Source organism: Strongylocentrotus purpuratus, unplaced genomic scaffold, assembly GCF_000002235.5.
Source record: "Strongylocentrotus purpuratus isolate Spur 01 unplaced genomic scaffold, Spur_5.0 spur5_scaffold_21, whole genome shotgun sequence".
Classification (NCBI taxonomy): Eukaryota; Metazoa; Echinodermata; class Echinoidea; order Camarodonta; family Strongylocentrotidae; genus Strongylocentrotus; species Strongylocentrotus purpuratus.
The window spans coordinates 24,692,854-24,718,985 of NW_022145607.1; the positions used below are offsets into that span (position 1 = coordinate 24,692,854).

Here is a 26,132-nt window from a genome sequence, read left to right on the forward strand (position 1 = left end):
AACCTTGACCTTGACTGATGACGTCATCTAGGCGCCATTTTGTGAAATTTTCTGAAAATTTACTCATGATCATATTTTCATAACGGTAATTCATTTCTCATTCATATTTATCACGATCAAGGTCAATATCAGTCCGGTCAATTTCAGGTCAAAAAACGCGCGCGTGCGCGTACGTCTGCGCGTCAGTGCGCGCGCAAAATTTTTAAATGCTCAAATTCGTCTTAAATTTATTTTGCATACGTTTCAGGTCATTTTAAGCATTTTATAAAAAATCGCGCGTACGAGCATGCGCGCGCGTTTTCGCGCGTAACACCATTAAAAAACATAGAATCGCCATTTTTTTTTCTTTCATGATATTTCTCATATTTTTTCAAGGAATTTGATTCCATGTTTATCTCTTTATGACCATTATTAACAAGATGAGCGTAAATTCAAGATAATTGTCAGTGCGCGCGAGGTCTTTTAATACATAGCATATATGGGCAAAAACATGCCTATACAAAATCCGTTATAGCTCTTTGGAATGCACCGGGATCCTCAATTTTTTTCATATTAAGATAGAGTATGAGTCGGAAATATGATTCCATGTCTAGTTTGGCCATTAAGTGTATCGTGACATCATCACAATGGCCTTGGAACTCAAAATACGAATTTGCATATTATGACGTCAGCATATTTATGTAAAATTGATTGTATCTCTGTAAATATTGATCAATTTTCTTCAAAATTTCGAGTTGTAGCTAAGACAATTCTCTACAAGCGCAGTAATAACCATTTTTCATTTTGATGACGTCATCATAGTGAAAATTTTGATTAAAGGCCTCATGTCAAAAACTTCATAATTTGCGTGTTATGCCTATAGAAGGTGAATTTAGTTCACGTTATGAATCTACATGATATTGTCTTTTAAGAATTTGTAAGCAGTATGTCGCTTATTTTTGCTCTATTTTGTCTCAAATGTTAGTTGACCAGCCCACCTATACTTGTTCCAAACAAGTATTATATGTCTAGTTTTTCTTATTTCGACCCACTTTTTTGTGAGCAAGATAACTTGAAAATGGTTCAATCAAATACCTTGAAATTTAGCACACATATGTATAGGCATTAGAACAAAGCACAGAAATTTTTTCAACCATGACCTTGACTGAAGACGTCATCTAGGCGCCATTTTGTGAAATTTTCTGAAAATCAACTCATGGTCATATCTTCATAACAAAAGGCCATTTCTCATTCATATTTATCATGATCAAGGTCAATATCAGTCCGGACAATTTCAGGACAAAAAACGCGCGCGTGCGCGTACGTCCGCGCGTCAGTGCGCGCGCAAAATTTTAAAATGCTCAAAATCGTCTTAAATTTATTTTGCATACGTTTCAGGTCATTTTAAGCATTTTATAAAAAAATCGCGCACACGCGCATGCGTGCGCGTTTTCGCGCGTAACACCATTACACAACACAGAATCGCCATTTTTTTTCTTTCATGATAAATCCCATATTGGTTTAAACAATTTGATACTATGTTCATCTCTTTATGACTATGAATATTAAGATGAGCGTCCATTCAAGATAAATGTCCGTGCGCGCGAGCTCTTATAATACATAGCATATATGGGCAAAAACATGCCTATACAAAATCCATTATAGCTCTTTGAAATGCACCGAGACCCTCAATTTGTTTTCCATATTCTGATAGAGTATGAGTTGGAGATATGATTTCATGTCTCATTTGGCCATTAAGTGTATCGTGACATCATCACAATGGCCTTGGAACTCAAAATACGAATTTGCATATTATGACGTCAGCATATTTATGGAAAATTGATTGTATCTCTGTAAATATTGATCAATTTTCTTCAAAATTTCAATATGTTGTAGCTAAGACAATTCTCTACATGCTTGACAATAACCATTTTTCATTTTGATGACGTCATCATAGTGAAAATCTCGATTAAAGGCCTCATGTCAAACATTTCATAATTTGCGTTATCCCTATAGTAGGTGAATTTCGTTCACGTCATGAAACTACATGATATTGTTTTTTAAGAATTTTTAAGCAGTATCTCGCTTATTTTTGCTCTATTTTGTCTCAAATTTAAGTTGACCAGCCCACCTATACTTGTTCCAAACAAGTATTATATGTCTAGTTTTTCTTATTTCTACCCACTTTTTTGTGTTCAAGATAATTTGAAAATGGTTCAATCAAATACCTTGAAATTTGACACACATATGTATAGGCATATGAACAAAACACAGCAAACTTTTCAACCTTGACCTTGACTGATGACGTCATCTAGGCGCCATTTTTTTGAAATTTTCTGAAAATTTACTCATGATCATCTTTTCATAACGGTACGTCATTTCTCATTCATATTTATCATGATCAAGGTCAATATCAGTCCGGACAATTTCAGGACAAAAAACGCGCGCGTGCGCGTACGTCCGCGCGTCAGTGCGCGCGCAAAATTTTAAAATGCTCAAAATCGTCTTTAATTTATTTTGCATACGTTTCAGGTCATTTTAAGCATTTTATAAAAAAATCGCGCACACGCGCATGCGTGCGCGTTTTCGCGCGTAACACCATTACACAACGCAGAATCGCCATTTTTTTTCTTTCATGATAAATTCTATATTTGTTTAAACAATTTAATACTATGTTCATCTCTTTATGACTATTAATATTAAGATGAGCGTCCATTCAAGATAAATGTCCGTGCGCGCGAGCTCTTATAATACGTAGCATATATGGGCAAAAACATGCCTATACAAAATCCATTATAGCTCTTTGAAATGCACCGAGATCCTCAATTTTTTTTCATATTCTGATAGAGTATGAGTCGGAGATATGATTTCATGTCTCATTTGGCCATTAAGTGTATCGTGACATCATCACAATGGCCTTGGAACTCAAAATACGAATTTGCATATTATTACGTCAGCAATATGTAAAATTGATTGTATCTCTGTAAATATTGATCAATTTTCTTCAAAATTTCGATATGTTGTAGCTAAGACAATTCTCTACAAGCGCAGTAATAACTATTTTTTATTTTGATGACGTCATCATAGTGAAAATCTCGATTAAAGGCCTCATGTCAAACATTTCATAATTTCCGTTATCCCTATAGTAGGTGAATTTCGTTCACGTCATGAAACTACATGATATTGTTTTTTAAGAATTTTTAAGCAGTATCTCGCTTCAGTTATTTTTGCTCTATTTTGTCTCAAATTTAAGTTGACCAGCCCACCTATACTTGTTCCAAACAAGTATTATATGTCTAGTTAAATATTATATTTCACTTGAAATTGACAAGAATTATCATAATCCTTAAAATTACTTAGACTTTTCAAGAGAGTAGACCCTTCTACAGTAACTTGTAAATGTGCCAAAATTTTAAGTGCAAGTGTGCCGAAATTTAAGAACAATTTTATTTTGACCAGTTAACTTAGGTCTAGGTCTAGAACTAGAGTCTAGATCTAGGTCTACTAGGGCGCTGGTAGACTACGAGAATAAGCATGATAAGGATCGTCCGCATAAACAATGATATCCTTGTGAACGCGGACAAATCTTGTCCTAAAAAATAAGTATCGTCCGCATTTTCGCGGATGATCGTTGGCGATGCGAAAAAAACGCATTCCATGATGCTCCAGGCCATGAATGATGCATTTCTCACTTACGCAGCTAAGAGACTTTCGTGTTATGAACGATAAATCCTCGGGAAGACGGACAACCCATCAAAAGTAGATGGTGAGCAAGGGCTATTTTATTACGCGGAATCCGTTTTTCGCATTGCCAGCGCGCGGATCGGTAATAATAAGGACGATCCTTATTTTTAGGATGCGATTTTGTACGCATTTACAAGGATATCCTCGTTTATGCGGCCCATCCTCATTCTCGCACTAGCGCCCCTACTGTTGACAAGAAAACTAAGTCTACCTCTAGATTTAGATCTACTTTAATTTAGACCAAGTCTGACTTCTATTTTTCCAAGCCAGTGACAGTTCAGGGCAAGAGTAAAAAGGTTAAAAACTTCAGGAACACAATTAAATCGGAGGCAGATCTAGGTCGAATAACACAACAAATTACTTTTTAATTGAAGGATGATCGTACTTACCTCGGGTAATCCTAAACAATTTAGAATCTCACCGGCAAGTGACTTGGCAGTGTTGAATTATTATAATTATGAACGTAACTAAAGCGGACGACAAAAAACTGTGATAACGCCATTACGAACGTGTAGATGGCGCACAGTTTTTCCTTCGTGATAACGCCATTACGAACGTGTAGATGGCGCACAGTTTTTCCTTCATAATCATTTTGCCTTCGGCGTAGACTAGAAGGGATGAGATTGACGGCAGCGAGAGTTTAACACGGCTTGCAAGATTTTCAACATGGATGTCGATTTTGACCCATAATTTCCTTAAAAGGGACCATTAAACGGATTATTTCAATCAAGTTAGTAAGTGGAACCGATGTATTATAGCCTAGGCCTAATGTAAAATTGGATATGCACGAGGTAAAATGACATTTTGGGGGATTTTGGGGGCATAACAATACGGCCGTGGCAAGTTTGTTCATGTTTGTGGGAGGGGCCTAACGGCTAAAATCTAGCCGTGATATCTTCAACATAGGCTGGCATAGGCGATCGTTCAGTCTCTATAACCGGAGGTCTAGTGGAGCCAGACGTAGTCTCAGTGGAACAACCGACGGTATAGAGACTGAAGCTTTCGGTCTACGCCCTTACATGTAGGTGCCAAAACATGGATCGGTCGGTCGGAAATCTTTTTTTTTTTAAATAATTTTTAAAACTTTTTTTTACTCCCTCTTTTGGCTGATATATCTTAATTTAGAATGCTTTAATACACAATTTTTTCTTCTAAAAGCAGTTATTTTGTTTAAGCCGACCGTAGATTTCAAGATTTTAGGGTCGGTTGCAAAGGGCAATACAACATCTTTTATTTTAGGCCTAAGCAATAGAGATTATATATTCAAACTTTTTCTCATTTAAACAAGGTAAGCAAGGTGTTGCTTTTCAGCCGGCAGTGTGCCAGGCATGCCAAGGTGAGAGGCAGCTAAGCCCTGCCAAAGCATGATGCTAAAGACCTCCTTTGCTCTCAGTAAGGCCAGTTACAAATAAATGTCTGTTTTTAAAACCGATCAAAATCATGATATCTCTCAATACTCCGTGCAAGTTTGCCAGTCCGGATTAGCCCTTGGTGAATCAAAAGTCACATGGTTGCAAAAAGGGGTCACCTGACATATAATGTAGAATTACAGTCGTGAGAAATTGATAGCGTTTACTAAAAGGGAATGGGCGTGAGCTGTGCGAGGTCTCTGTGCTGCAGTAACTCGTAGTAGAAGTCGTTTGGTGTGAGAATCGAAAGCACTCGATTGGGGTAGCATGGGAAGATTTAATTTTTTTTACAGAGAAGATGAGCACACTTACATACTGGAGATGGAGTCTGCCTCTGTCACTTAGATTAAGACCGTGAGCTGTGCAAGGTCTTTACACTAGGCCTGAGTCATGTCGGGATTTTCATAAACCGGGTCCCGACGGCCTCGCACCGATCGGGACCCGGTGTCCCGAAGTCAGCTCGCAAGATTTGTCACTTGCCTCTATAAAAAGCGCAAATCATGATTATTATCATCAGTATGTCCCTTAAAAGTGACCTTTTTTGTCTATCAAATAAATCAACACATGCATACCTCGGCTCAGATCGGTATATTTTTCCATTTGACATTATTTTCATCCATGATTGGCGATGTTTAGTGCCATTATCGTGCCTCTAAAAGTTAAAAAAAACTGAGGCAAAAATCGAAAGACAACATTCGAGCCGCCAGTTTGATTTATGCAGGTCGAATAAATCTGGTCAAAAATATGAATGTTAGAATAATAAAACGGCTTTCTAAAAAATTCTTCTTTACAATATACCGATCATATAATTTTTAAAGACAAAATAAATATTCATCTCTTATTTTAAACATCGCATGCTTTTTTTTAAAAGCTGAAAATTACTTGGTAATCACAAGAAGTTTCGATACGGATAGCTGTTGCAAAGCAAGTTCAGACTAGTCTCGGAAAAATGCGCAGTGCTCCTCGTTAGCTGTAATGCGTGCCAGAATGAACCCGAACAAAGACGTGATCGTAACGAGAAAAAAAATCATTAAAAACTACGAGCACAATTGGAAAGACAACTACTGCTCAAAATTACCATAATCAGATACATAACTTGGACAAAGAATTCAATAATCGCCCAAGAAATGCCACAGAAATTGTGATAATCGAGGAGTAACTGGGTACATTTTTATCGCAAGGCCTGCTGCAAATACTCGAATCCTATGTTATACTGCTTTTTACCGTAGAGGGCGGTATTTGGTTTCATTCTAGCCTCGTGTTCAAACACGTGTAATTCGGACATATCAGCAGGCCCATTCCGATAATGATTGTACCTATAGTAACTCCTTAAATATCACTATTTCTGTGGCTTTTCTTGGACAACTATTGTATTCTTCCTCCAAGTTTTGTATCTTCTTACGATAATTTTGAGTTGTTGTCTTTCCAATTGTGCTCTCGTAGTTTTTAATGATTTTTTTCTCGTTACGATCACGTCTTTGTTTGGGTTCGTTCTGGCACGCATTACAGCTAATGACGAGGAGCACTGCGCATTTTTCCGAGACTAGTCTGAACTTGCCTTGCAACAGCTATCCATATCGAAACTTCTTGTGATTACCAAGTAATTTTCAGCTTTTAAAAGAAGCATGCGGTGTTCAAAATCAAAGAAAAAATATCTATTTTGTCTTTTAAAAATTATTTGATTGGTATGTTGTAAAGAAGTACTTTTTAGAAAGCCGTTTTATTATTCAAACATCAATTTTTCTTTCAACCTGATTTATTAATCCTGCCGAGAGACCCGGCCAGTACAGTAGCTAGCTAGCAGCTGGCAACAACAACCCCATGCCATGGGGCGAACTCCTTTGCAACCCATATTTATATCAGAAGTTCGGATTGATTCAGGATGAGCTTGAAAATGATTGGTAACAATTAAATACTAAAGTTTTAAGGTGGATTGATTTTAGTGGTGTGCAAAACTACAATTTCTTACATATTTCATTATTTTTTTTCGGAGCGTCGGTTCTCAAAAAACGAAACCGGGACCCGACGGCAACGGTCGGGTCCCGGTGTGATCGACCGTACCGACTCAAGCCTACTTTACACTCCAGTACATGTAACTCGTATTAGGAGTCGCATGGTGTGACACTGGAAAGCACCCTAATGGGATAGCCTATGACAGTAGGGTAGCATGGGACAGATTAGCTGGGCACCCTAACGTACTTAATGGAGACGTTAGAGTCTGCCTCTGTCGCTCTGATTAAGACCAAACATTGGTTATAAATGCATTAGGGGGACCTTCACATTCAAGTGATGTTGGAGGTCATGTCCTAAGGTCAAAGATCATGTACATACAAGCTTTCACACACAAGACTCTTGTACATAAATGACTATTGAATGCATACATGTACCATGGTCCAAGTGCAACTAAAGTTGGGTCAGGATATTTTCATGGCATTTGGTCACAGATGGTCATGACACAATCTGGCTATTGCTTTGTTTAATTTGAGGAAAAATTTTGAGATTGAAATGTTTGTCTTTTATGAGCAATTGATAGGAGATTAAATAATCTTATTGATTACAAAGTGATTGTTTAGAGGCTTATAATTTAGATTCTGAACCCCTTGCTATGTAGAATAGATAGGGGGATCCAAGCTCTCTGGAGAGTACATTGTAGCATTTATTATAAATTGAAACTCTTCAATAGAGCCTCCACACTAGTTTGCAGGTGCAAACCTAATCAAACCTACCAGTAATAAAAAATTGCAGCTCCCATGGGAGAATGTCTAGCAAGGTACATGTAACTGCAAACTTAGGAGATATTGTTTTCTTTGTTATGTACATTTAATCCAATAGGAGTAATTCCAAGATATATTTCTCACAGTATCACATAATGTTTCTTGCATACAGTGTACATGTGCAGCATGCAGCACATTTTAAACTCTTTCGAGTTTTATGAAGAACATTTGATACCCAGTGGACACTCAACAAAATTGACACTTTAGCAGTTAGTATACATGTATTTCATGATTGGGACCAATTGATTTTAACACAGGATATACATGTAGTATTAATGTCCATGTAATTGAGACTATTAGCTCTGCAACCATGAAGGCCTAAAGCTAAAAGTACCAAAATGTACCAAGAGGTTTTGTACAAAGTCGTGTATTCTCACCTTGTGAACCCACTACCATTCATGCTCATGGGGGTCTTCCAGCTAATTTCTTTTGTCAGATCATCGTTCAGATTTATTTCGTAAGGATTTTTTGATGGTGCGTTTAAGTCTGTCAGATTAACGAACCTTCACAGATGTGATCTTGCATGTGGTTACATGTATTGAATTTGAAGAGCCTGCATTTACATGTATAAGATGTTGTTATCACTGACCCACACACACTTTAATACACGCTCGGACTCTTCTCTGTTTTTGTTGGCCCTTTTTCACCTTCACCTCTAGATACATGTACATGTACACATGTAGCTTTAGATTAGTCATTCTATACTTAAGGCCAACCAGACGTTTCCTTCCTTTCATCAAATGATCCAAGAACACGCTCCAGTTATAGATGTAAAGTTCATGGAGATTCGTATTTCAGAGCTCATGCATGCAGTCTTTACCCCACGTAGAAATTCAGAGTTTTCTTAAGGTCTAAATGAATCGGCTTTTCCTCCCCTAAGTGGCAACTATTAATTGTATTTTCTACTCTTTCATATCTTTGAAAAAAATACAAGTGTTTCTTATTAAAATGAAAGAGTTAAATGAAGATTTAAACTAACAATCAGAATGGATTTGCCAATTTATACTAAAAAATAGTGATTATAGATTTACTCTGCATTGCCAATTAAGAGGCTTCAATACTTGATTAAATGCTCTTATTCATGAATGGCGTAAGAGCCCTAAAGCCCCTCTAAAGTGTTGGGAGCCCCAAAATTTGATTGCAAAATTTCACTTAAATTGTATTATAATGCGAGAGAGGATGTTATTTAAAACAAATTTCTGCAAGGATTTTTCAAAAACAAAATAACAAATGTGTTTAAAGTAGAATATTGTGTATTCTTTTATCATCATTTGTCTTCAAACACATTTTTTTTTTTTTTTGGGGGGGGGGGAAATCTTTGCAAAAGTGTGTCTTCATTGACATCCTCTTTCACATCATGATACAATTTAAGTGAAATTTTGCCAACAAAGTTTTGTTGAATCTGGGGCTTCCAACACTTGAGTGCAACTCAACACTATTTGCATGTTTAAGTACTATTGAAGTCCATATCAGTGACCCTTTCACATATTGTTGCTTTAATACACTGTACAGTGTACTTACCTCAACATTGTGATTAAACTTTCAAAGTTTAATAATCTAGCTTATAGGCCTGTATGATAAAATAGCCCCCCCCCCCCCCCTTTACAGGATACAAGCTGTGCATTTGAACAGATGAAGTGGGTACTATGAATGTTTTAAAGTAATTAACACATCTAGCTAATGGGCCTGTGTGATTAAAGATGGAGGGGGGGGGGGGGAAGTAGCCCCCCTTCTCCAGGATACAAGTTTTCGTCATACAGCTATTTATGAAGGTGGAAACCTGCTATTAGTCACAGAAGCTGTGATATATCTAGGTCGTACATGTATATCTACCGACAGTACGTGTACATGTATGCATTTCTTACCAAGTCAGTGCAATTTACGTGTAGAGAAGGGTAGACATATGCTGCAGTCACACTTGTACCTTATACAATCACTGCCCATATCAGTTATCGTGCATTGAAAGGCTGTATGGAAGTATCTCAACACTATTTTGACTTCTGATCACCTCTCTGGATTATACATGTACATGTACTGTACAATCAGTGCTGAAAACTCTGAAAGTACAGTGTATCTCAACAAAACTGAACTTGATTATAATTCTTGATGACTGATTGATATCTTCTACCATGTGTATGCTAGGTACGTGGAAACTCTACCACCACAGGATGATGCAAGGAGGGAGCATGCATCAAGGTACCGGTAAGTTTACTATCAAAGATTAACAAATTATATTCCTGTAGTCCAATTTTAGCACATTTTTATATATAGTGATCCAAACTATAAAGGCCGCTGAAGTAGCTTAAATTGCTTTGTTGGTAGGCTACATTTGTAAGTAAAGCAATTTGGTCAAAATGTATTCATTGTCCAGTGTTTTTATCAGATGGCTATAACAGGTCATTATGGTTCTGAATTAATTGTTTTCATTGATCATTCCAAATCTTATCCGGTGATCTTTACAAAAGGCAGGAACATGTTATTCTGATTCTAGGAAAAAGATTATCATTTATCAATCCATTTCTACAAATAAGATTAACCAGTAATCTTTTTTAAAGGCAATTTCAGGTTTTTACATTTTTTAAATGAACGTCATTAATCATTCCAAGACCAGCAGAAATATCCAGTGATCTTTTCAGAAAGCAATTTTTGCCACCGTCCTGTTGGAAGTTTATTCTCCCCTGCAATGATTCCTTCAGACAATTATGAATTGAAGTCTCCAATTGGATATTCATTTCCACAATACATGTACAGTACCTCCTATATGTCTGTATTTATAATACATCTATGCATTTCTTTCCCTTTGTCATTAGAAATAGAAATTTGGGTGGCATAAAATCAGTCACATGCAGTACGTGGTTTCCTTTTACGCAACTTTCTTTTCTCCACATGCAAACTTCCACATTGCTCAGTTTATAACTGAATAATCTGCTAAGTTTGTAGTAGGTCCATGGTTGTAGGAAGTCTGTGTTCACATTTAATTGTGTACAACATTGAAATATTTTTTGTGTGTAGTGTAGTTTGTACTAGTAAGAGCTCATTTTAAAAAAAAATAGGTTGTATATCCTACCATTTCAACATCCACTTGTATTTCCACTTCTCTCTTTCTCTTTCTCTCTCTCTCTCTCTCTCTCTCATGCTGTCATTTGTCTGTCTTTCTGTCTGCCTTTCTTCTTCCCTTTTTTTCCCTCCAATATTTATTAACCATTTGCTACTTTTTTGCTCTCGTACATACAGACTGGAGGATAACAGCAGACGACAGAGCCAAGCATGATAGTCAATTCAACCAGCTCAAGCCGGTCAATGGTTTCATTACTGGTGAGTGAACACATCAACATGGGATTTAGACAAAGTTTTTCTTCAAAGTGACACGTGTCTGTGCATAGGAAAGTAACATGTGTCTTACACATATAAAAGCAATAGCTTGATACATTGTCAGCCAGTACTGCCTTCATGTACGTGGAAATTCCAATTTTTGCACAGTCCTTTTCCACAATCAACCTACAATAGCCCCATTCACATTGCAGAAAAAAAAACTACTTTCGGGAAAAAAACTCTTTTGAACTACCATTTACACCCATGCAAAAAACAACAGGAAAAAACGTTGATGTTTGATAATTCTGTTTTTTGGTGAGTCGTGCGTATGCGCCACTTATCGCTGCTCTGCATGCAACAGCACAGAAGCGAGGACAGTCACTAGACCAAAACCGGAATAATTCACCTGTGTTTCGAGAGTGAGCATTTACACTGCAAAAAACAGCAGACTTTCGGCGGTCGTTAAAAAACTCACAATCTTAAAGTTGATTGTTTTCCTTTGTGTTTATGGTAGTTCCTTAGCAACTTCAGGCAGTATCCCAGAATGAGAGAAAATCCAATGGTTTTTGCTTGCATTGTGAATGATCCTGATGTAGAAGCCAATAGTCTTGAGGCGATCGAGGGGCATCGGTTTCTCCATACGTAGACACTAGACAGATGTCTGACTGATAAGGCACTGGATGTCTGTAACTTGATCGTCCAAATTCGGTCAAAGTTTTGTGAGGAGTGTGTGATGCTGTTTGACGTTACCAATAAGAGTTATTCATTTCCTGGACAAAGCATTTGTTCACCTCATGATTTTTTTTCCCCTCTCCTTGTAGGGTTGATGTATATTATTTTAAAAATATCAATGCAAAGTGTACAAACAGATCTGCTTTGAAAATTCAGTGTATATTCTTGTTGGAAAAATACAGAATGGAGTCGCTTGCATTCTGATCAAGAATGATTATTAATCGTGGTAGTGTAATGCGGATTTAGAATGTACATGTAGTAGCATAGGACAGATGTGGGAAGGAGGCTCTTTTGCTGCAAATTTGTACAAAATATGCAACGAGAGAGAGAGAGAGAGAGAGAGAGAGAGACAGACAGACAGACAGACAGACACAGAGAGACAGACAGAGAGACAGACAGAGATGGAGATACCAAAATCAGTTTGGAAGTGAGGTATTATTTGTACATGGACTTGAAGGGGAAAGAGGAGAAGAAGGTTCAAGTACATAAGGGCTCAGGAAAGGAAGGATAAAGTGGAGAGGGAGATAGACAGAGAGAGAGAGACGGAGACAGACAAAGGCAGAGATGGAGAGAGACAGAGAGAGAAAGCGAGTCAGAGAGAGAGAGAGAAAGAGAGGGAGAGAGACACAGAGAGAGAGACAGAAAGAGAGGGAGCGAGTTAGAGACAGGCAGGGGGGGTGAAGGAAGATGTAGAGGATACAATCTGTGATACATGTACACAATGTATTATAGAGAAAAAGAGAGGGAAGGGAAAAACAAGGGGACAAAGTAAAAAGACAGGGGAAAGCAAAGGCAGTCAATAGAAAGTAAGGAATACTTAAGTCCATTAAAAGAAGGTTCTCTCTACCTGTCATGCTTGTAATCTATTTATGGAATATAAACCTCTACATGGATGAGGAGGAAGTCATCCATTATCCATGATTACTCCCCTTTGGCTTCGCACAGATTTATAACTAATTAGTGTCATGAAGCACACGGTGTATGCGACCTGAAACCATTAGTGTACATGTACAAAGGATGCTAATTAAAGGTTAAATATTCTATATGCCTGCATGAGAGAAATATGAATGCACTAACTCTGTATGAGATACTAATTACCAACAAAGAGATGTACATATACACTGTGCATGTTGTCTACACTGTGACCATAACAACAACAAAATAAAAAAAAATGATGTATATTTCATTTACATAAATCTGTTCGACAACATGAGTGACATTTTGTTGAAAATTGTTTTTTTAGGTAGTAATTTTTTTATTTTTTTTACAGTAATTGCTTTTATGATATAAGTGCTTGGGTTTCATGGTTGAACAAATGCTTGTAATAAAGTGGGGCTCATCATCTGTTTGTTTGTTTTGTTTTATTGTTTCACATTCCACAAAATAACAGTTTACGTATTATCAAGGTCAGCAAGATAAAGCGTAATGACAAAAAAAAAATGATGGCCGTAAATAATCAATAACTTGAAATATGAGGAACCTATTAAAAAGCAATGCTTGTACAATATAGGAGGCGAAAAAAAGACATAAATAATTAAAAAATAATGATAATGAATAAAGTGAGGGTGAATGAATTATCTCTGTATCTAATCATATCATAGGAAGCAGAAATTTCATGTATTACATGTATGTTTAATTTCTACTTTCTACAGGTGATGCTGCAAGAGGTTTCTTCATGCAGTCAGGGCTGCCACAACAAGTACTAGGTCATATATGGTGAGTTTCTTTCTCTCTCTCTCTCTCTCTCTCTCTCTCTCACCCTCCCCCCCCCCCCCCCCCCCCCCCCCCCCTCCCCCTCTCTCTCCTCCTTCCCTATCTCCCTCTCCCCTTTTCCCTCACACCCTCTCTCCCTTCCTTTTTCCCCCCTTTTCCCCTTTCCCTCTCTCCCCTCCTTCCTCTCCCTCCTTCCTCTCCCTCCTAGTCTACAAGCACCCACTCTAATTTGACTTTTTGATATTGACTGACCATTATTTATCGACTGTCTGATTGATTGACTGACTGATTGATTGAAGGCTCCATTTGCTATGAGACATACTAATATACAAATAATACACAGCAGTGAGGGCATTAGTAAGAATTACCCACACGAGGTTCCTTTGGAACAGTCTAACTATCGCCTCAGGTGTTTGGACTGTTTTTTAAGGCACCAAGTGTGGGTAATTATACTAACACCCGAACAAAATGATGCATATTATTTGTTTTATAAGATTATGTTTTTTTTTAAAATTTACATGATGATTTATAACATTATTTTATTAATGGCCGGTCATTATCAAAATTACGTGTTAGGCAAAATAAATGCCTGGTCACGTCTACGCTCTTAACTAATAATTTAATTAGGATCCACATCATCATCTTATAATATATATTCTAAAACCTCTTCGCTTCACACTATGTGTGTTTACAGGATGTTGTCTGACATGAACTCTGATGGCAAACTTGACAAGCTGGAGTTCTCCATCGCCATGTATCTCATCAAGAAGAAGCTGAGCAGGGTAGAGCTCCCCAGGACGCTACCAGCGAGTCTCAAGCAAGCTCCAGCCCCTGCAATGCCTGGCTTCGGTGTTCAACCAATTGGTGAGTGGCTCTATTCCAGGGAAAAAAATACTTTAACTATTTTGGGGACTACTTTTCAAGCTTACTTGCATGAAAATAACACTCTTTAATTTGTTTTGCATTGAACTCTATGCAAATTTTGGGGGCTCTTTTATGACTTTCGGGTCTCTTTATGGCATTTCGGGGGCTAATTTGCTCAAAGCCCCTGTTTATTTTTTTCCTTGCTCTATTCAATGCTTTCATTGGCAGTGACCCTAAAATCCCTGCCCTTCTGTACTTTCTTTTGCCAAATAATCCGCTATTTTAAAAGATTGCGAACATGTTTTTAGTTGAAATTCTCTCTAAATCACATCATTTTTCTTGTTGGTTATTATCATCATCATTATCATTGTTACCATCAGCATCATCTTTATCTCTTCTTTTCTAGCAATCAAACAAATAACATATAAAAGATTGTTAACATGTTTTTTTAGTTGAAATTCTCTCTAAATTACATCATTGTTATCATTGTCATCTGTATCTTTTCTTCTCAGGAATGGTGAGGCCAATGCAAGGCTTTGGTGCCATGCCAGCAGGAGGGATGCCTGGTGTAGGGGTGATGCCAGGTGCAGGCATGCCAGGTGCAGGGGGGATGCCAGGTGCAGGGATGCAACCAGGCGGCTTCAACACTCTACCAAACAGACCAACACCTAATATGGGAGGTATGTATAGGTATTAAAGACACCGTTCAGGTGTTTACCCAAATAACAGGTGTTGTCAATCACCAGGATTAGCCAGAAATTCGGTGTTGTGTCAGTTGCGATTTAGTTTTTTTTCTGCATGAAACTTTCTTGAATCTGAACCTCTCACAAACATTTGATGCTTGCAAACAATTTACATTTACGTCAAATGTTCACCCACCATCTCACATGTGCAGTGTAACTATGATCTCTGTTGTATATTCTACAGGTTTTGTCGGGTGGAAGTTTCTTTGTTAAGCTCATCCCAATACTATAGTAATTTCTATGAAAATTTTTCCTGAACTCCTTTTTTTTTCTGTATACATGTATGTTGTCACAATCTTAATTGTTTTGTCACAGGTTTTGGAGCAGGTACTGCCCAGCAGAATGCAATGGCAAGAGCAGGAACGGTTCAGGGTTCTCCAGAGAGGTAAGAAAGGCACTCGTACATCTGCTAGAAGCAAGACTCAAGTGGCTATCTCATCAAATCAGCTCTCAATTAACATAAGAAAAAGGGGATCATGGGGGACCTATGGTCACCCATTATGCATTGTTTGCTATATAGAGGGCGCAAGTAGCTATAAGTAGTGCAGTGGGGCTTTAACTATTATATGATCTTAATGATTGTTTTAAGGCTCGTTCAGCTATGACGTGGTGAATTGCCACAAAAACAAAAACGCTACTTTTTAAGTGTAGGATAGGAAGTTTTAAATTTGCTCATTGCAAACAATGGGCAAATTTCAAAGCGTTAATCTACTGCTCAAATCAATACTGTTACACTGAATGTATTATTGTTGTTATTGTTGTTCATGGTATATGTTGTTACTTACCTGTTAATATTAGACTTCCCTTTGAACTAATTATCAGGTTTAAGTGCAACCAATGATGATACTGCATGTATTGTTATTGTTGTTTTTGATATGTGTTGTTGTCGTTGTCGTGGTTACTATCAGAAACGGTGCTTTATAAATGTAATAACAATACTAATGATAATACTAATAATTGTTGTTCATGTACATGTAATTATGTGTTAATATTAGACTTGCCTTCAAAACACCTGTCAGGTTTATGCGTCCATTGACGATGAGGTCGTTGACCCTTGGAGGTTATGGCAGCCTAAAATACCACTATATTCCAAGGTAGCTCGCTGGCCTCCCTCATTACTGCATGACACTGCATCATAGTCTTGGTTCAAGGCTGTTCAATACAAATACTCTTCACATACACAGGGAACCTGCTGCAGAATAAGAGACTATTTTGGATTTAGCTCATGCTGCAATCATAATTATAAACTTCTAGGTCAGTCGGGAACCCCATGACTTTTACAAGCCGATCGTCTGTCTGATTATCAAGATATTTATGATTGGGATTCGAAATTTCAAAAAACGTTTTCCAACAGTTTTTTTAACACTACAGTCTTTTGGGAAAAAGTAAGTATGGTAAAACTGGTCACTTAAAGAATTTTACTTTTTGAGGCACTTCATGATCATTTTGGATCATTTTGAAGCACAACTTTGTTAGGGCTTCAGTATTACATCATATCACAGACACTGATAACACCTAGGGCCATGCATCTCAGATTTGTAAAACTGGAAACATTGTTAAACAGTGCCTTTAAACTCACTTTCATATCTTCTGTTCATTTTTCAATTCAATTCAATTTATTTTTTATTCATTTCCATTTTCAATAAAAACAATACAAAGATATATACAATGATAAGCATTTGCAATATATAAGAAAATAAAAAATAGGGAACTAAAAAATAAGGCCAAATGGAGTTGTACTTCCTCATTTGTTTGTTTAATGTACATTTACTTGAACCAAGGCTGTGACTTGAGGGGGGTCTTAACTGCATGTTAGCGCACTGGAATATGGGCATATGGATTTGATCATACTAGCAGGGATAGATGTATCTGATTCATTCAAATAAAAAACAAAGTTCATCACCGCTGCATTTTACAATCAGGTCATTTACAGGTACTGAATTGCTTCAGTGATTGGAATGAAAACTCATCTCAGCTTTAATCATTCATTGTAGCAACCATTTCATGTAGTTTAGATCTACAGCTCATCCAAATGCATAATGAATGAAAGAACAATTCTCACCAATTTCAGTATTTTGTCTTGGTATCAAGTTTGAGTATTTTCCAAATGGACAGCTGGTAATAGAAAAGGAAATTTGTAATTCTCATTAGTACTCAAGTGTTCTTATGAAATGTTTATAATTTTTATAGCTCCAGATGTGCTACCATTTTTAATACCATTGATAATTTTATTATAAATAATTGCCACATTCAGCTAAGAAAATAAATACTAATTCAAAAGATAATATCCAACCAGTTGAAGAAGAATAAAAAACAAGATGGAAAGAAAGAGCTAACTTTGAGACTGGCAATAAGGTCTTCCGTTGCGAGAACAAAGGTTATGAACCAGTGTGAAAAATACTTTTCTGTTAGCGGGAGCTCTTTTAGGATTTGGTGTTGTTTAAGTGCAATTTTTCTCACAGTGATATTTTAAGTATTTTATTGTTTTTTACCAGAGATCTTTTTTTCAATTGACCAGAGTATTTTCGAGAGCTTTCGAGAGCTGAATTGCTCACCGCATCCGCTGTTATGAACTATGATAAGTCACGGAAAGACATGCCATGTATCACAACTCGCTTGATTCTATTTTTCATTTAGTGAAAACATGTAGGCATGGTAGCTCACTCCAATCACATTTACCCATTCACCATTGGCCATTTCCATTGCATCGTAGTATCAACTGTATGTGTAAATGGTTTTTAAATGCAATGTTGAATGGCTATGCTGAAAGGGATATCATTGCATTATGGCCTCATGAGCATTGTGTGTACCGTAGTTGATAAGATTTTTGTATTGCAAAGAAACGGGTGAATATGCAACCCTCATATGTGATAAAACTGGTTGGGTCTAGATGGCAATTTTATATATTTTACTTGTTACGATTATTGGCAATGCAAAATGTACTGACGCAATTGAGAAACAGCGTTACTTCTTTAGCCCTTACCACAGCAATACAGGTTATTGGCTTTTTTTTTTAAATCAGAAAGTTATGCGAGCCAATGTGGTTTGCAGCATGAATCAATGTTGGTTTATTAGCAATTGCATACTTAGATTCCTACCTTTTCTTTTCTGGATATATTACAGGCATGAGATTCCTCTGGGGATGAGGGGATCTCCGCAGTTTTAGAAATTAAGAGAGGAAAAAGGTTTGTAAATTGTCTTGCTGTATACAATGCCTATATGCCCGGGTAGGTGCAGCGAGAATCCATAGGTCACAGATGTTTTCATCCAATTTTGATGTAACTTTCACGGTTTCGTTTGTTTTATTTTTTACTATTTATTCAATTCAACTTGCAAATGGGCTCGACTTGCCCTTTGAGACAGAGCTAACACCTGCTTGGTCTTTTATTTTAGGGCGCGTGCCTCTTCCATAAATGCTGACTGGGGTGTACCGCACAACTCGAAGCTCAAGTTCACCCAGATGTTCAACACACAGGATAGGACCAGGAGTGGGTTCTTGACGGGGGCTCAGGCCAGGAACATCCTGGTCCAGTCTGGCCTAGGACAGGCCCATCTAGCACAGATCTGGTTTGTATAGAACATAGCGATGATAATAATAATAGCTAGTTCTTATATAGCGCTTTTCTGGAGCACAGGTCCTCTCAAAGATATATATTATTAACCCGGTCATCGGATTCAGGCTTACCTGCACACAATGTATGCACATTCTCCAAAATTTCAATGGAAATCTATCAGTAATGATATTTTATATCCTGTGTCAGTGGATTCTATACAGTCCAACCTGTCTACAGCGACCGCCCAAGGGAAACAAAAAGTGGTCTTTGTAGACAGGTTCATTTAGTACATGTTTCAATGAGAAACCATTTTCAAGGGAAACAAAAAATGTGCTTGTTGTAGACAGGTGGTCACTAAAGCAGGTTTGACTGTATCTAGCTCATTAAGTACATTATCAGCTGATCAAATCAAAAGTTTTCACTAATACATGTTTTTGTTTCATAATTTCCATCATTGTGGTATTAAGAAACACATAGTTAGTTTGTCTTGTGCTTATTTTCAGGGGTCTCTCTGATGTGGACAATGACGGGAGACTGACTTGCGAGGAGTTCTGTGTGGCACTCCACCTGGTTGACATGGTCAAGACGGGGAAGCCCCTCCCCGCCAAGCTACCCCCTGACCTTGTACCCCCATCCTACCGGCGAGGCCGCTCCTCTAGCATAACCTCATCGGGGGCAGGAGGGGCACCCCCTACCCCTGCCCCAGCCCCTGCCATGCCCACCGCCAGCATGATGGCTAGTCTCGGTGGTATGGGCGGGGCACCCGTGGGTGGTACCATGCCATTTGGCGGGGCCTCGTTGGTGGGAGGCGCAATGATGGGTGGAGGTGGGGGTGGTGGTGGTGCGATGCCCGGTGCGATGCCCGGTGCTATGCCCGGTGGTATGCCCGGTGCAATGCCTGGTGGTATGCCAGGTCAGGGGGGGTTCGGGGCTCCTCTCTCCCCTGCCCTTGTTCAGCAGCAGAGTGTGGATGAGCAGCAGCTACCCCTGGAAGAAGAAAAGAAACTAACGCCAGGTATTTATTCTTCACCGATATTGAACTAGCTATGTATTCAGTTAAACAATAAGTTGCACTGCTTGGCATTAGTTTTGCTGATAAATGTGCCATTTGTGGCCAGTCACCACAAAACACCAGGAATCTATTTTAGATGTTTTAAATATTGCATAAATTAGGACAAACGTTATGGCTTGTCCTACTTAAAGCTTGTCAGTACTAGTTTACAGGAGGGATTAGACCGCCCATCAACTCAGCTCTCAGTTAACATAAGAAAAAGAGGATCATGGGGGACCAATGGTCACCGATTAGGCATTGTTTAATATAGAGAGGGCGCAAGTAGCTACAAATAGTGCAGTGGGCCTTTAACAACACGTAATGTTTGCAATTTGCATTCTGACAATTGAAATACAACTATTCCTAACGGGTAAGTGAAATAATTTGTATCGGGTGAATGAAATAATTTGTAAAAAGGCATTTAACAAAGATTTGCGATTAAACATTTGATTACATTAAGAAAATGGCCTATTGAATTGAACTGAATTGAACTAAACTAAACTGAACTGAACTAAACTGAACTGAACTGAACTGATCTGAATTGACTGGTGATCCTTTCTTTTCTATACCCACAGTATCATTTGAAGACAGAAAGAGGCAGAACTTTGAGAAGGGTCAGCAAGAACTTGAAAGAAGGAGAGCAGCCTTGAGAGAAGTCCAAGAAAGAGAAAAGGTTAATATAACACAAGATTTTTCCTAAGCATTTGAAAGCCATCATGTCATGTGCAGATTTGATTATTGATTTGTATATAATATATAAATATATAACATTGGTTCCTCTAATTCCACATTGTATTCAAATTATTATTGTTTTGGGCTATATGTCGTAGTCGAGTGGTTTAAGCACTTGACCTGAAATTCAAAGGTCGTGATTCGATCCCTGATACGGCACTAATGTCTTTTGGCAAGGCATTAATCTTCATTTGCCACTCTCGACCCAGGTGAGGTAAATGGGTACCTGGCAGGAATTAATTCCCTGAAATGCTGGAGCGTTGTAATGGCAGCTAGGCTAAAGCCGGGGTAATAGTTATGCACCTCTGAATATAAATTCTAGATAGACAGCGCTATATAAATCATTATATATATAGATCTGCCTCGAGTACAATGTTAATTGTTGATGTCTTACAATCCTAAATGCAATCAAATTCTAAATCGCTTGTTCTAAAAAATCAGAAATTGTGAGGGGTTCGGTTATTTGCAATTGATTTGACATTATTGAGCTATTTGCATGTCATGTACCCTTTTGGAAAATATCATTCATTTCATTATTTCTTCCATTCTTGGAAGACCACCACTATTGGTGAAAATGTGCTACCCTGTATAAATTTCAGGACAAAAATAAATAAATGTATAAATAAATAAATAAATGAATAAATTAATACATTTTACCAATAAATTAATAAATACATTCTTGTGATGTTTTCCACCTGTAAGATATAAATTCACTAATCATGTCTCTTTTTTTCTTCTTCTTATTTTAGGAAAGGCAGAGGGAAATTGAAAGGCATGAGCAAGAGAGGAAAGAAAGAATAAGGTAAATATCACCAGCCTTTTCATGGCAGGTAGAAACACAAATGATTCCATGCTCACTCAATGCTCAGATCTACAATGTTCTCATTGTTGGTATGCTTACATGGAAGTTATAGTCCATCAAGGTTATTATTTGATTTCTTTTCTTTTCTTTTCTTTTTCCAAGGAAATATTCTTTTGAGTAGCAAAATGCAGTCAGTGCAAAGTCCTTTGGCTGTACATTTACTTTCCAGTTATGGCATTTGCTTAAAGATTTTTAGTCATTAATCAAGTGAAGAATTGGTGTTGCCAATTTTAAAATACAAATTCTAATGATTACAGGTTGGAGCAGGAGAGACGGAGACAGCTGGAGTTGGAGAGAATGATGCAGAAGCAGAGAGAGATTGAAGCTGAGAGAGAAGCTCAAAGGATGAAGTTAGAACAGCAGAGAGAGGTGAGTCACCCAAAGGTCCTCCATGAAGCCATGAATGAAAAATAATAATAATATAATAATAACAAATGAAATAAATAAACAACTAAGTAATTAAATATATAAATAACTAGATAGTTCAAGTTCAGTTCAGTTCAGTCTTTATTTCATTCTCAATTTTAAAAAAAACCTACATAAAATATATACACAACAATAAATACCAATATAAATCAATACAGAACAATTAAAACAAAAACAAATTATGAGAATGAGAAAGTAAAATCAAAATGTAATCAGAAACCCTCTTGTTAATGCAGGGAATGGCTGAATATTTGTTTGGTAGGAATCCATCAATCAGTTCTTGAGATAGGCAATCACAATCTTTTTTTGCATACATAATGAGCCCTGTAACCTTTGACCTTTTTGTTTGCAGGCCGCGAGGAGAGAGCTGGAGAGGCAGAGGCAGATGGAGATTGAGAGACAGAAGAGACAAGAACTGGAAGCCAAGAGGATCAAATCTCAGGAGGAGGTTTGTCATCTCAAGGCAACCAGGAAGACGCTAGCGTGTGAGATCGAGACACTGGTGAGCAGATTGCCTTTAACATTTAACCCTATTCATGATGATGATGAGGTAGAGAATGATGATGATGATGGAGATGATTACAATTATGGTGGTGATGGTGGAGAAAATTAATATCAGGAGGAGGTTTGTCATCTCAAGGCAACCAGAAAGACGCTAGCGTGTGAGATAGAGACACTGGTGAGCAGATTGCCTCTTCCATTTGATGCTGCTGCTGGTGGTGGCTGTCATTTTGATGATGGTGAAAATGATGACAAGGATGATAATAATGATGATAATGGTCATGATGATGGGAATAATGATTGTGGTGGTGATGATGATGAGGAGGAGGAGGTTTGTCATCTCAAAGCAACCAGGAAGATGCTAGCGTGTGAGATTGAGACACTAGTGAGCAGTTTACCTCTTCCATTTAACCCTATTCATGATGTCTAGTGGTTGCGATGATGATGACGACGAGGTGGAGAATGATGCTGCTGGTGGCGGTGGTTGTCATGTTGATGAAGATGATTGCGATGATGATATTGATGATGATAATGATGACGTTGGTGATTGGGCTGGTGGTTGTTTTGATGGTGACATTGATGATCATCATGATGGTAATGATGATGATGATGGTGATCATAATGATGATTGTGGTGGTGTTGATGATGATGATGATGATGATGGTGATGATAATAGGATTAGTTGTATTTCTAAAATATTCATCTTCCATTTCATCGTTTTGATTTGTATATAAAGTACACTTATATTTATACACACCTGCAACTAAACAATTTTTGATCCTGCAACATTCCCCTGAATATGAGGCTGTGCAATCTATTCTGAAATTGCTATACGTCACTCATAAGAAGCTGGAAATGAAAGGAATAAAGTAGACGAGGTAAATGGGTGTGATGTTTATACTCGACTTTCAGGAGGACAAGAAGAATCACCTAAATATGAAACTCAGTGAGAGTCAGAACTTTGTGAAAGAACATCAGACATCAATCATTCTGATGGGCCAGAACAGGGACGTGAAGGTGGCCGAGATCGATCAACTTCAACAGAGGATACAGGTACAGTGAAACCTGTCTATAAAGACCACCAAAGGGAGACAAGAAAAGTGTTCTTTATAGGCAGGTGGTCTTTAAGTGCAGGTTCCTTTAGAACATGTTTAAGTGAGAAACCATTTTCTAGGGAATCACAATACGTGGTCTTTGTAGACAGGTGGCCACTAAAGCAGATTTGATTGTATATTCATGGGACGATAGCGATAATACCTAGTAGATGTTTAGGATTAGAAGTATTAGTAGTATAATTGTGGTAGCGGTGGTTGAAGTAGCAATAGCAGCCTCAGCCGCAGCAATCATAGAAAAAAGCGGTGTTGCTTGTTTATTTGATAGTGTTAGCAGTAGATATCGGTATTGTTCATGTGATAGTAAACAAATGAGTGCATTCTGTAATCTATCTGCACTCGAGTCAAGGCTGTATGCACAAGAAAGGTGCATACAGCCTCAACAGGAACGGATAGATCTTTTAATGAATGAATGAAAACATGCACCACTTGTTACATACAATTAAACTCCTAGATCCCCGTTATTTGATGTAAAAAGATTCAATTTCAAGATTGTTTTGTGTCAGTGTCGTTGATAAATAAACCCAAAGTTTAATCGGCTTACTAATTTAGCACGCATACAGAGAAAAGCGCACATGCATCACTGTGCAGTGCTACACATACAGTAAAAGTGCATTAACCTTTACACTCACTGCTGCACATTGTGTACTTCTAAATCAGTAAATAGTACTGGAAACTATTGCACAATTTTCAGCGAAAAAAGTTTGATAGTCTCCATAGCTGAATACCACATGACTACGTTTAACTAATTATTTGATTAGTATCTAGGAGTGAGATCATTAAAATCTGCCCCCTAATCTCCATGAAAAGTTATTCCAACCCTTAATTCAATCTACTAAACATACACACATGTACATTTATATACAACATTATAAGCTTTGATATAATTAGCACATGGCTTCATTAGAGGATTTGTTACATTTTTAATGGTAGAAAATGTGCGATGACTGAAATGGAAGACAATTTCTTTTCTGTGAATTAAAGCCTGTCTACACTAGTTTATCCAGGAGGGATTAGACCTCCCTGCAACGTCACTGACAGGTGGTTATCTCATCAAATCTGCTCTCAATTAACAGAAGAAAAGGGGATCATGGGAGGGGGGGGGGGGCCAATGGTCACCGATTAGACATTGTTTGCTATATAGAGGGAGCAAGTAGCTATAAGTAGTGCAGTGGGGCTTTAAAGTAAAGCTTGTTTCAGGCTATTTGAATGGGAGTCCTTTGCTTGTGTTTGCAGGAAGTAAGGCAATTGAAACAACAGAGAGCACAGCAGAAAGAGGAACTTCAAGTCCAAGCTAAGAAACTCAATATCAACACTCAAGTCTGTGAGTAAACGTACTACTTGCAGTAATTTCCAATTTACCCACCCCCCCCCCCCCACACACCCTTTGTTCTTGCCCTCTTCTTCCCCCTCACCCTTCTTCGTTTCATACCCCTTCTCCCTGACTCCCATCTCATCTGGTCACGTTTTTGCCCTTTAGCTTCTCTGTCATCTCTGTGCAAAGTTGCATCAAAGTTGCACAATATAGAAAACACATAAGAAAGTTTATCGTTCAACAATGTGTGCGAGACGACTCAAACAGCACTGCACAATATCTTAAAACAAATTTTATCTGTTTCTCTATTCTTGTTGTTTCTATAACATGTTCTAGTCTCTCATTCTTGGTCATCTTCATTCTCTTATTTTCTGGCAAAGCCTCTGCCCTACATTGTTTTAGGGGTACCTTTCTTAGCTTTTTATTGTTCTTTTTCTCTAAAGATGTGAATGCAAGTTCTCTGGATTTTTTCCTGTAAACCAGGACCCTGTTTCATAAAACCTGTTTTTAATAACAATTGCTAAATATATATGATAATTTGCCCTCAGCCAATCAAAAGGCATGATTTCAGTAGCTTATAACAGCTATTGTAACTTGTTATTGATAACAAGTTTGATGAAACTGGGTCCTGTCTTCATTTTGTTTATCTTGTACAGCGGATACATACGCAGCAGTGCTGACAAGTTTACTTTTTCCTGTAAACTGGGACCCTGTTTCATAAACCTGTTATGAATAACAGATGCTAAATACCTATGACAAATTTGCTCTCAGCAAATGGCACAATTTCAGTAGCTTTTAACAGCTATTGTAACTTTTTATTGATAGCAAGTTTTATGAAACAGGGCCCTGTCTTAATAATAATAATAATAGGCATTTACATAGCGCCGTCTATCTAGACAATTCTATTCCGAGGCGCACAAGAAAAATAGAAAGAATGAGAGAGTTTGGATGAGTGTCATGGTGCCAAGTACAGGTATTGTTAAAAAAGATAAGATTTCAGCTTGCATTTAAAGGTCTCTAAGGAAGTTACGATTCTCTTGATTTTATTTATCTTGTGCACTTAGCGGATACATACGCAGCAGTGATGACAAGTTACGACAACAAGCAGAAGACACTGGTCAGGATGAGGGCTGCGCTGGAGGAGGTCGAGAGGAAGACTGCATCTAGTCTGCAGGACACTGACAACAATCACTCAAAACTTTCTGTAAGTCAATAGGGATGTTGTTGTTGAATTTAATGGCGTTTTCCACCATTGTTCGGCGATTTTCGCCAGGCAATGTGAGAGGGCGTAGTTACTGGTCCTCTCTTG

General features: G+C 37.8%; 1 protein-coding gene across 2 annotated transcripts in view; it reads left to right on the top strand.

Annotated features, from left to right (window-relative positions):
* Positions 1–26,132, top strand: part of LOC105441718 (intersectin-1) — a 34,712-nt gene that overhangs the window by 583 nt on the left and 7,997 nt on the right. Inside the window, exons 2-16 of one of the 2 annotated variants that reach the window (XM_030995458.1) lie at positions 10,049–10,102; positions 11,141–11,221; positions 13,603–13,666; positions 14,358–14,527; positions 15,040–15,207; positions 15,586–15,655; positions 18,664–18,837; positions 19,328–19,839; positions 20,451–20,548; positions 21,357–21,409; positions 21,727–21,838; positions 22,248–22,397; positions 23,309–23,449; positions 24,745–24,832; positions 25,888–26,027. In XM_030995458.1, the coding sequence (XP_030851318.1) occupies positions 10,075–10,102; positions 11,141–11,221; positions 13,603–13,666; positions 14,358–14,527; positions 15,040–15,207; positions 15,586–15,655; positions 18,664–18,837; positions 19,328–19,839; positions 20,451–20,548; positions 21,357–21,409; positions 21,727–21,838; positions 22,248–22,397; positions 23,309–23,449; positions 24,745–24,832; positions 25,888–26,027 (2,049 nt within the window). In that variant the 5' untranslated portion in view covers positions 10,049–10,074. Of the gene's footprint in view, positions 1–10,048; positions 10,109–11,140; positions 11,222–13,602; positions 13,667–14,357; positions 14,528–15,039; positions 15,208–15,585; positions 15,656–18,663; positions 18,838–19,327; positions 19,840–20,450; positions 20,549–21,356; positions 21,410–21,726; positions 21,839–22,247; positions 22,398–23,308; positions 23,450–24,744; positions 24,833–25,887; positions 26,028–26,132 lie in introns of both variants that reach the window. The other variant, XM_030995457.1, reaches the window with a different exon arrangement.